We start from the raw sequence: 13,022 nt of genomic DNA, 5'->3' as shown, positions 1-13,022 counted from the left end.
AGCCCAGCCCCTAGATTATATAATCTTTTTAACTAAGCAATAAAAAGAACCTAATGTAAAAATTGGTAAAAGATCTGGATAGGCATTTCTCCAAAAGAAGATGTACAAATGGCCAATGAACCCATGAAATCAGGAAAATGCAAATCAAAACACAGTGAGATATTATTTTACATCCCCTAAGACAGGTGGACTGCAAGTTTGAGGTTTGCTTCAGCAGCATAGAGTGGGCTTAAGCAACTTAGTGAAACCTGACTCAAAATAAAAAATTTAAAAGGGCTGGGGATGTAGCTAGGTGGTTACAATGTCCCTGGGTTCAATCCCCCATACCAAATGAAATAAAATAAATTAAATGAAAAAGTCTTAAAAATCCATGAACTATCTACAGTAAAAGCAAATACTGATATGATTAAACATGAAATTATAATGCTTAATTAATCATACATGGGAAAATATGTGTTTTACTATTTTTAATCAAAGACACTCAACCTCAACAACTTTTTAAAGATTATTACTATTAAAAGAAATTAAATAGTGTTAAATGTTAACTTGTAGAAGAGGCTCAGACATTAAGTTTCTCTTAGGTACTGAAAAACGTTTTTAAAAGCATTTGACTTGCCTACATTAAACCAAATTTAATACTCAGAAGTACAGCTAAGCTATTTAAAAATAATTTAAATAGTGGCCAAGCAAAAATTCTTTTTTTCTTTTCTACCATTTATGACATTGGTCTGCTCATTCCCTTTTTCTTAAATTTGTGGTGGTACCAGGAATTGAACCCAGGGATGCTTAACCACTGAATCACATCCCCCCAGTCCTTCTTATTTTTATTTCAAGTCAGGAACATGCTAAGTTGTGTAGGACCTAACAATGTTGCTGAGTCTGGCCTCAAACTTATGGTCCTTCTGCCTCAGCCTCCCAAGTAGCTGGGATTACAGGTGTGTGCCACCCTGATGCCCACCTGGTCTGCTCATTCCTATAACTAACTTTCATGTAATCATTCTAATTTTTGCTTAAATACACAAATTACTACATCATAATTACTGTTCTGAAAAACTTTAATGACAAATGTATTTTACTTATGCCCACGTTCAGCTACAAATTAAAATTTTAAAATAAGAAACTTGGGGCTGGGATTGTGGCTCAGCGGTAGAGCGCTTGCCTAGCATGGGTGGGACCCGGGTTCGATCCTCAGCACCACATAAAAATAAAGGCATTGTGTTGTGTCCATCTACACCTGAAAAATAAATATTTTTAAAAAGAAAGAAACTTGAGAAATTGTAACACACTCACTAGATATGCTTGTTTTGATAACCATATCATTATTGATAAATATCAGAATGGTGCTGACATGCACTTAAAAACCCCACATAGATGAATTGAACCCAGGGGCATGCAACCACTGAGCCACATCTCCAGCCCTTTGTATATTTTATTTAGAGACAGGGTCTAGCTGAGTTGCTTAGGGCCTTACTAACTTGCTCAGGGCTGGCTCTGAACTCATGATCCTCCTGCCTCGGCCCTCAAACTGGTAGGATTATGGGCATGAGCCACAGCGCCCAGCAGACGTATCCTAATCTTTATTGGTTCTTTTTTTAAAAAATATTTTTATTTTTTATTTGTAGTTGGACACAATACCTTTATATTATTTATTTATTTTTATGTGGTGCTGAGGATCAAACCCATGGACTCGCCAATACTAGGCAAGTGCTCCACCGCTGAGACACAACCTCAGCCCCTTTATTTGTAGTTAGAAGATACTGGGGCTGGGGACATGGCTCAAGCGGTGCGTGCTTGCCTGGCATGCGTGCGGCCCGGGTTCGATCCTCAGCACCACATACAAACAAAGATGTTGTGTCCACCGAAAACTAAAAAATAAATATTAAAAAAAATTCTCTCTCTCTCTTTAAAAAAAAAAGAAGATAATTATTTGCATAGTTGACCACAGCAAATGATTTTATTTACTGGTAATTAAAAACTATAGTCCATGTTTCTTAATTATGTGCTTACCATCGCATTTCATATTAAAACATTTCCTCAATTTAAAATAATCTCAGTCCATTTATCTAAGTAGAGAAACCTGGTCACTCATATTTTAATATTCCAAAACAGCTTTTCATTTCTGTTACAATAAGAGGAATAAAATCCAATGAATCTATAGATTGCAAAACATTGTTTTAAATTTACTTAATTATAAATAAACAAGTAGGCCTACAGTATTTGAGAGTAAGCCCCATCAATAAAATTTAGTGTCATGAAATTTTGGTAGAATTTCTTTGAAGTTTGGTTTGAATCTCAAACACTTCACATAGCATACTAATCCACAAATTCCCTACCAATTGTTAGTCCTCCAGTCGCCCCGACATTCAAATTTATTTCCTGTTCATCTCTTACCCCTAAGTATGCAAGCTCATACTTTAAAGTCAATAGCCTTACAGTTATTGTTAACAACCAAGCTTCTGTTACTCTGAATCCTGGGAGACAGTGTAGAGTTTACCTTTTCTATAATGTAAAATCGTACAAATAGTTTAATAATTAGGAAATTTCAGAACTAGCTAACATTCTCCAATTTTTCAATTAAAATAGAACACTGTATAATCTAGATGATTTGACAGAAATGTTAAAAACAAAATCTGGTCTACTTTAACTGAAAAACCAACTAAAAAAAGAAAATGTCCAACATCTCTAGCAGTTAAAGAAGTGCAAATTAAAACTACACTGAGATTTCATCTTACTCCAGTCAGGATGGGCAATTATCAAGAAAACAAGTAACAATAAATGTTGTCAAGTATGTGGGGAAAATGTACATCCCTAAATTTCTGGTGGGACTGAAAATTGGTGCAACCACTCTGGAAAGCAGTATAGAGATTCCTCAGAAAACTTAGAATTAAACCACCATTTGACCCAGTTATCCCATTCCTCGGGATAAAGGACTTAAAATCAGCATACTACAGTTACACAGCCACATCACTGTTTATAGCAGCTCAGTTCACAATAGCTAAACTACGGAACCAGCATAGGTGCCCTTCAACAGATGAATGGGTAAAGAAAATGTGAGATTCACACACACACACACACACACACACACACACACACTGGAATACTACTCAGCCTTAAAGAAGAATGAAATTATGGCAGTAAATGGATGGAACTGGGGACTATCATGCTAAATGAAAAAAGCCAACCCTCCAAAACCAAAGGCCAAAGTTTCTCTCTGATGCTAACTCACAATAAGGGGTGGGGAGTGGGGTGAGAAGCATAGAAATACTTTGGATTAGACAAAGGGGTATGAAGGGAAGGAAGGAGGAATGGGAATAGGAAAGATAGTAGAATTAATTGGATTTTACTTTCCTATGTGCATATTTGATTACACAGTGTAATTCTACATCATGTACAATCAGGAGAATGAGAAGTTATACTCTCTATATGTACAATATGTCAAAATACATTCTACAGTAATGTATAACTAATAAGAACAAATAAATTACAAACAATAACAAAAATTCTTGATAGAATTTCTATTTTGTGCTTTGGATGAGTAAGTCAACTAAGAATTTTGAAACTTTTTATAAGCAATATCATGCCAAATATCAGGTATAGATTTAAATAAATTCTGGTAAACAGTATCTTATGAACTTTTAATTTTAAACTAGGCATGGTGGTACACACCTGTAATCTCAGAGACTCAGGAGGCTGAGGCAGGAAAACTTAGTTCAAGACAAGTCTCAACAACTTAGGGAGATCCTGTCTCAAAAAATAAATAGGGTTGGGAGTATAGCTTCGTGATAGACTGCATTCCATCCCCAATAATGAAAAAAAAAAAATTAAGGTGGCCTTCAAGTATTACTAAAGTGTGTTTTTCTTTTTTTGTCTAGGATACAATGGAGTGAAATTCTAAAAAAATTGTGCATACATTTTCTGCTTTTCGGACTTAGGAAAATTACTACTGAAAAATAATTGCAAATAGTTTGAGGTCCACTTAATTTAACAGTTATAAACAAAGTAGAACAAAATCTTTCTTTAGTTTTATATGTCTTCCCCTTTTCATAATAATTTTACATTCTGCTTAAGATGGTTTAAAAATATCTACTGGGCTCCATTAGAGTCTAATTTAAGTGAAAGTACTTCCTGGAGGTTTAATACTAAGAATAAAAAAATGTGAACACATAAGACCTGCTATTAAAAAAATATATATAAAATCTTTCTTCATCTTTTGCTCACATGACAATTCTATCACCATGGTGCGGGGAGTGGTGGAGGGAGATATAATTAAAGTTTTGAATGCTTTTTTTCTTCTTTTCTTCTTTATTGGTACTGGGATTTGACCCCAGGGTTGCTTAACCTCTTAACCACATCCCCAGTCCTTTTTTGAAATTTTGAAACAGGGTCTCACTAAGTTACTTAGGGTCTCAATAAATTGCTGAGGCTGGCCTAGAACGTGTGATCCTCCTCAGCCTACCAAGTCACTGGGATTGCAGGTGTGCATCACCACAGGCACATTAGTTTTGAATGTTCAACAGAATATATTTTAACGATCTAGAAAACTATGTATAGTCAATAACTCCTTGACATTGTTGGATGTCAGTGGAACTTATGTTTCTTCATCATCTGTAATTGATACTCAGGAGAAAAATAGGTAATATAAATGATATATACTATAATGAAACCTAAAATTAAAACCATAGAACCTTAAGAGTTGGAATAATCGACCAATTTCATCTTTTCCACCAACTATAAAAGTTCTTTCTATGACACATTTGAGCTGTTTCATCTCCCTATGTTCAGCAAGAGATTTATTTCAAGCTTCTTCCTTAAACTAAATGATATGACTTCTACTTTCTAGGCCTGATTCAATCTCTAAACATTCTGATCTTCCAACATTTGAAGATAATTATTGTGTTTTAATGTTAGGGCATTTGTTCTTATCATCTTATACAAAATCATATTAAAAATACCAGAGCACTTTTGGAAGCAATATAGATTTTAGTTTAGTTTTTGTTTATTTTGTTTTAGGGTTGTTTTTCTTCTGCTGATGGATAATCGATTGTCAATACAGCCAGGAAATACTGGACTCACAGTCTTTTTGATTTAAAGATTCCAAAACAAGTCTTTGCTTTATTAGTAAAGTAGATTTTTGAATGGTGAAAGGGGGAAGAAATCATTTAGAACATCCTTTTTATACACAAAATGTAGTAAAATACACTGAAGTAAAGTGATGACAGAGAAAAATTGGGGTTGGATCCACTATGGTCACTTACTGTGTGACTTTAGGTTTATTACTTAATTTCTTCCCAGTACTACTCAAATAAAAGGACTGTTGAGAGAGATCAATGTATTAATATATGTTAAATATTTAGGGGGGCACGCTTGTAATTCCAGCAGCTTGGGAGGCTGAGACAGAAGGATCATGAGTTCAAAGCAACTTAGTGAGGTCCTAAAGTAACTCAGTGAGACTCTGTCTATAAAATATGAAAAAGAGTGGGGGATGTAGCTCACTGGTTAAGCACCACTGGGTTCAATCCCTGTTATAAAACAAAAACAAACCAAATAAAAAAACCCAAAATAATTTAGAGCAGTGCTTGGTGGAAAGTAAATGCTGTATCTATTAGATACTGTAATTCATTATTAATACACACTTAATTTAAATTCAATTATTATGATAATATATGCAAGAAAATATGAAGATATTTTAATCACCTTAATTCAGATTTTCCAACAACTTGGTAATAACCTTACTTTTATACTATAATTTAGCAATCTTAAATTGGCAAACTATTCAGAGATTCAAAATCGTTTAAAAAAAATGTTAATAGTGTAAAAAGTGTATGTAACATATTGACTAGAAGGTTAAAAAGCAATCTGCCAAAAAGAAGTACAAAGTCTATGTTCCAAACTTGGTTTCTTAAAAATGCAAAACCATGGAGGTGAGGGACAAGGAAGACAGACAAGATTTTTTTAAATGTCAACAATAGATACCTTTTGATAACGATACTACAAGTTAAAAAAAAAAAGAGTATCTTTAAAATATGCCTTATAAAAGCTACCTAAGCCTGTCTGTAAGTTGTTTTTTAAAAGTTTATAAGTAATAGCCAGGTGTGGTGATACACACCTGTAATTCCAGTGATTTACAAGGCTGAGTGAGGCAGAAGGAGCTCAAATTCAAGATCACCCTGGGCAACTTACAGATCTTGTCTTAAATTAAAAATTAAAAAGGTAGCTCAGTGATAAAACAGCCCTCAGATCAATCCTAGAACTGAAAAATAATAATAATAAAATTAATAGCCAGGCATGCTGGTGCATGCCTGAAATCCCAGCAGTTGGGGAGGCTGAAGCAGGAGGCTTCTAAGATCAAAGCCAGCCTTAGCAACTTAGCAAAGCTCCAATAAAACTTCACAAGACCCTGTCTCTAAATGAAATATAAAAAGACTGGGGATGGGCTGGGGTTGTAGCTCAGCGGTAGCCTAGTATGTGTGAGGCCCTGGGTTCGATCCTCAGCACCACATAAATAAATAAATAAAATAAAATAAAGATATTTTAAAAAAAAGGCTGGGGATGTGGCTCAGTGGTTGCGTGCCCCTGGGTTCAATCCCCAGTACCAAAACAAACAAACAAACAAAACAAACAAAAATTAAAGTATTAAATCAAGTATTAAAGTGAGCACCTAAAATTCTATTTCCTCTTGTTAGTCATTCCATGTTTCACTGCTATAGAACTTTTATACTAAATTAAATATACAAACATTGAAAAACCACACACTGCTCAATACTTTGTTTCTACTTTTAAAGAAAAGGACAAAAACTAAAGATTGTGTGTTACAAAACAGTAGAAAATGTCAGAAAAGAACAATGAAAAGTTTAGTGTTATTCTCTCAAAATTCCATTGCTCCAAAAATCAGAGTTAAGATAGTATTTTCTCTATGCTACAGTTGGTTCATGCTAACATTTAGAAAAGCATTTGTGATAGCTTTTTACCCACCTCATCCTCAAGCCTTTTCCCTTAAGCATCAGGGCACCTTCTCTCTTCTATTTTTTAAGTGGTAACATTCTAGAGTCTTTTTTTTTTTTTTTTTTTTTTTTTTTTAGGAGTGCTGGGGATTGAACCCAGTGCCTTCTGCATGCAAGGCAAATACTCAAGCAACTGAGCTATATCCCCAGTCCTAGAGTAGAATTTTTAAGTGGTAAAATTCTAGAGTCAAATTCTAGAGAGGTTATCTCAGTCATATTCACTGTTTTAACAATTGATACAGATGTCAATTTTGATACTCTAAAATATTTGAAATTTTACCTACAATCCCTCTACTGCACTTGAGGAATAAGAAAAGTTAAAGCTTAGAATTATTCACCGAACATCCAACATTCTCAATACAATTTTCTAGAATTCTGAAGAAAGGCATCAGTGATTTTTCAATCAGTAGATTAAACAATACCTTATTTACACTATAACAAAATGACTCAATTGTTTTTGATAAACTAAAAATTGTAACTATTATTTTTAAATCTCTAAACTTCCATATGTAGTAATGCCAATTTAGCCTGACATAAAATTCTTGAAGAGAAATAGTTAAAGAAACCTGATAATAAACCTCAGAAAAAATAGTCTTCTTTAGAATCTGATAAGAACACCTTATTAAAATAACATGTCAGCTTTCTGAGTACTGAAGTACACATTTCCAAAGTTGGAAAAATAAAAAAAATAACGTCAGCACCCATAAACATCCAGAACATGCCAAAAATTACATAAGCAAAAAGCTTATATGCTCTGCCAGAACTTGTTATAAATTCCATGTATAAATAATTTAAATTATTAGACCATATGCCCATAATTCTGTAAATAAATGTGACATGCAATATATAATAATAATCATAATAGCCCTCTTTATCACTTCATTTCTACTCTTTACCTCCTACAATCAACAAAACCCATTACTTTTTCTTTGGTACCAGGAATTGAACACAGGGCACTCAAGCACTGAGCCACATCCCCAACCCTTTTTGTATTTTATTTAGAGACCAGGTTCTCACTGAGTTGCTTAGGGCTTCAATAAATTGCTGAGGCTGCTTTAAACTTGCAATCCTCCTGCCTCAGCTTCCTAAGCTGCTAGGATTACAGATATGCACCAAGGTGCCTGGCTACAAAATTCATTACTTTAACACTAATAAGAAATAGAAAACTTGAGAATAGACATTCAGTAGTAAAAAAAAAAAAAAAAGTATTCTAAATGGACTGCACCTTACTATCCTTTCATTCCAAACCTATAACAGTTCCTACTATTTTCTAAAGCTGGGAAAACATCTTTAGAAATACATTAATGAAATGCATGAATTAAGATACATAACACATGCACACACAAAGATAAATTAAAATCATAATAGGCCTTAGAAAAACAAAATTAAAAAGTTAACAAATTTCATGGTCCATAACTTCAGTTATTCAGTGGACAAAATGATAAATCAAACTACTCAGAAATCTACATACAAAGTAGATAGATGAACCTAAATTCAATCCAATCTGGGCTTGATCCTCCTCCAGTAGAGGGAGCAGAATCATAATACTCAACTTGTCAGAAGAAGGAAGTTTTGTGTTTTTTTTAAAGAAATTTCAGATCTTTTTTTTTTTAAATGCCTTTATTTTATTTGTTTTTTAATTTTTATGAGTTGCTGAGGCTCAAACCCAGGGTCTCTCGCATGCTAGGCAAGCGCTCTACCACTGAGCCACAGCCCCAGACCCTGAAGGGAGATGTTTTTAAGCACCTTTTAAGTATGTTTACATCCATCTAGATATTTGAAAAAATATGTGTAAAATACTCTTTGAAATATGACTAAGCTGGGTGTGGTGATGCACACCTGTAATCCCAGTAATTTGGGAGGCTGAGACAGGAGGATTCCAAGTTTGAGACCAGTCTCAATCAACTCAGGGAGCCCTAAGCAACTTAGTGAGACCTCATCTCAAAGAATAAAAAGAGCTGGGCACTCAGTCTCTTGGTTCAATCCTGAGAGGGAGGGAGGGAGAAAGGAAGGAAGGGAGGAAGGAAGGAAGGAAAAAATACAACTAAAGTAAACCTTATGGAAAACATAAGGATTTTCTTTCTTTCTAAATGCTTTAAGTCTAATGAAAAACTGATCTCAAAATTTTAATATCAAGAACCATGGTGTATTTTGTTGTCCAGAGTCTCAAAGATAGCCAAGGTATTAAAGCATTTTATAAACCCCTAATTTAACAAGAGTTCACAGAAATGTAAAATATTACATGAAGTATATTTTTAATTATAAAAGTAATGTACTTAACATGACAAAAATTATATAAAACAAATGGAAGAAAAATGTAACTGTACTATCCTAAACCAAACTATTTCTTCTGGTATTTTTTAATGTACATATTTTCAAATTGCTATAAGTGTAATTATAAAAACATTTATTAAGTACTTAAGTATAAGCTAGGCACAGTCCTCAGCACTCTTACACATTGCAACTGCTAATCATTTCAAAAGCTTTACAAGATAGATCCTACTATTATTTCTTATTTTAAAGACAAGAAAAAAGAGACACATAAAAATTATTAAACTAGCTCAAAGTCATACAACTCATAAGAAAGAGAAACTAAGATTCAAACATATGTGCTCTGGAACCAGAGCCTCTTCTCTAAACCATTTGATCATAATTTTGAATTATGCTTCCCTCTCATCATTAACATATTTTCAGTGTTAGTTTTCAAAGACTTTTTAATACTTAAATTAGACCATCTAATATAGGTATCTAATATGGATATGCTGTTTCCAGTTGTCCCTTAGAAAAACTGTAAGGTAAATATCTACAGGTATACTACTTTTGAAATGTTTAGGTTATTCTAATATGCCATCAAATTGCTTTCTAAAATATTTATTTTAATTGACAAAGCCACATAAGTACCAATTTCATCAAAACTTTGAAGCATTAAGCATTAACATTCTAAAAATTTATTTGACTGATAAAAATGAAACCACACTCCACACTGAATTAATTATTACTAAAATTGCACATTTCCCTGGTTGTTTACTAATATAATTTCCTACTTTGTGAATTTCATTTATGAGCTTTATCCAGTTATCAGCTACAATTTTAAGATCTGTAATCAATTTATATGAGCTTTTTACAGGAATGTTAACAGTATGTCCATCACATCTGCAATAAAAATTTCCCAGTCTGTTGTTTCTTATTTTATTATGGTTTTAAAAGTTTTATTTTTGGTAAAATCACTTTCCAATAAATGTATTAATAATTAAAAGTTACAAAAAAGGTTTTAAAACCTCACAAATTTCTAGACATAAGTTAGTCTATTGCTTTGAGGACATCAATGAATCACTTTCAGTAAGACTTTTAAAGCAAGATAAACCTATGTTAAAATATGCATATTCAATAGAATTCCAAGTTTAAGAAATTTTGAATAGGCCACAAATAAAACGAACTCAATGAATAAAATCCCACTCTACTCCAAATATCAAAGGAGCTACATACCTGTCGTTGTAAACACAGGCGATTTCTGTCGTGTAAATGCTGATGATTAGAAAATGATGAATGCCAACTCCGAGCCTGACATTGCAACTGAGTTTGAGCCATATCAGAAGGCCGAGCTACAATATGTGAAGTAAAGTGTCGATCAAGGTCATGATCTAAAACATGATTTGAATTATCTTGTCCAAATGTTGACTCATCAAATTGCGGAAGCAGACCCTCCTGAAGGAGGTCCTCTGGGTCAAGTCCTGTGAATGGCTCAGATTGAGACTCCACTTGATGAAGTAAATTGTCTTCTAAAGATGAAAAGCCATTGGTTTCTACATGATCACTGAAATGGCCCATTTGAGTTCCTGAGTCAACAGGATCTGGAAAGTTCATATGCACAGGAGATAATTTTGAATTGCTATAATTACCCTGAGGATGTGATGAATGCAACATTTGGAAATTATTTGAATTCAATGATGCATTGGGGTTTAGGATATGCTGAGTAGATTCCTGCTTGATTCCCCTATGAGGTGAAAAGGAATTACTTCCAGTAAAATCAGATAAAGTCTGATTTGCATGATTGGGTGCAAGAACTGCAGAGGACTGAAGGAGACTGTTGGGTGAAATATGATTACTAGAAAAGGAATAATGTGAAGAAAACTGCTGAGAATTACTGACAGAACAAGAAGTCATATTTGGAGAAGGTCCATTAAAATTTCCTTCTTGATGATTGTTACACTTGAGGAAGTGTACTGAAGGATTTGATGTTTGAGAAAACTGCATCGAAAGAGACTGTTGTGAAGTAGATGCATTAGTAATTTGTGATGGGTGGTTAACACTGACTCTATGAGGACCAGGAACATTAACATCCATAAAATTTTTAGACTGGCTAAGAGAATTTTGCCCTGGGGTAAGAGTATTTCTGTTTTGTTGTGAGCGCAGTGAAGTACACTGTGTTTGTTGTTCATTGGCCTGAAATAAGGCAAAGTCATGGTGTGCCACAAAGCTTTTATTTTGATGCATAGAATGCGAATGTCCTTGTTGGTGAAAAGGAGATCCATTTTGATTAGAAATGTTAGTAGCTGTCTGATGACCCCACATCGGACTGCCATCTGCCACATCTGGAAACAAACCATTGGGCTGGTTTTGGGGATGGATAGGAGAACAATTAAACTGAGAGTGTGGTGATAACACATGTTCAGCTGGGCTACCAAAAGACTGATTAACTTGGTGAAATTTCATTGTATCAAATTGATTTAACTGTTCAAAATCAGTCATCTTCTGATGTGTTGGTGTACCATGAACATGGTTCAGTGAGTCTATATGCAAAGGTTCAAACTCTGCACCCAAGTTCAATTCATCAACTAGTGAAACAGGTCCTGGTTGTACAAATGCATCATCTGATAAACCTTCTAAGGTCTCACCAAAAAGGTTGGCATCATCAAAAAAGTCCATCATTGGATCTGTCATCTTTAAAAGTCAGTAACAATCTGGGTTGTTCACTCTGAATAGAGTATATTTAGCTTCTCTGTGGTAGATATTATTAGATCATTACCGAAGGTCATCAACTAATCCAAAACAGGCCATTGTTCATTATTGCTCTAGATAATATGTCATCAAATGTAGAATCCTAGGGAAAAAAAAAGAATAAAAACAACTTAAATTTAATGATTATTCATTAAACTTACATAAACAAAGCTTATACATGACTTTAAAAGCATGAAATAAGTGTACAATATTTTTGTAGAATAATAATTGTAAACTGCTCATTAACATTCCCTAAAAGGGGTGGGGGAATCTCCTAGAGTAGACATAAAAATGCATTTAAAGCAATAGGGCTGAGTTGGTTACTCTGGTGCATGCCTGTAATCTTATTGATTCAAGAGGCTGAAGGAGGCAGATCACAAATTCAAAGCTAGCCTCAGCAACTCAGCAATCTTGTCTCAAAATTAAAAATAAGTATTGGGAATGAAGCCCAATGGTAATGTGCTCCCAGGTTCAATGTCCAGGACATCCGCTACACACACACACACACACACACACACACACACACACACAGCAATAGGCCTGGGGATAAAGCTAAGTGGTACAGTACTTATCTAGCATGTTCAAGGCCCTGGGTTTCATCACCAGTACCAGAAAAATAATCATAACTTTTTTATAATTCATATTTATTATGATGAAAGAAAGTAAACCTAGAAATAGTTCATTGCACTTTCTCCCATACCATGAAATGGTCATCACTCCCCAGCACTTTTCATCAATGTAAAAAATATTTATGTGGGCTGGGGAGATACTTCAGTTGGTAGAGTGATTGCCCAGCATGCACAAAGCCCTGGGTTCAATCCCCAGCTAAACCAAAAAAAAAAGAATTATGTCTTACACTTCAAAATATGTTAACATAGCTGATATCAGACCTCCTAAGATTAGTAAGTACATTGCAATATTTTAGTTTAACCTCTTGAGCAGATAAATCCATTATTTCATAAGGTATATGTAGAATTGCATCAAGAAGAGCAACTACTTGAGATTATAAAGTAGCCCAAACTG

General features: G+C 34.1%; 1 protein-coding gene across 1 annotated transcript in view; it reads right to left on the bottom strand.

The window, feature by feature from the left end:
* Positions 1-13,022, bottom strand: part of Chd9 (chromodomain helicase DNA binding protein 9) — a 182,754-nt gene that overhangs the window by 125,428 nt on the left and 44,304 nt on the right. Inside the window, exon 2 of the mRNA XM_077793223.1 lies at positions 10,488-12,102. Within this exon, the coding sequence (XP_077649349.1) occupies positions 10,488-11,942 (1,455 nt within the window). The 5' untranslated portion in view covers positions 11,943-12,102. The remainder of the gene's footprint in view (positions 1-10,487; positions 12,103-13,022) is intronic.

The sequence above is a fragment of the Urocitellus parryii genome, chromosome 15, assembly GCF_045843805.1.
Source record: "Urocitellus parryii isolate mUroPar1 chromosome 15, mUroPar1.hap1, whole genome shotgun sequence".
NCBI lineage: Eukaryota > Metazoa > Chordata > Mammalia > Rodentia > Sciuridae > Urocitellus > Urocitellus parryii.
This window is presented reverse-complemented; position numbering and strand designations above follow the sequence as displayed.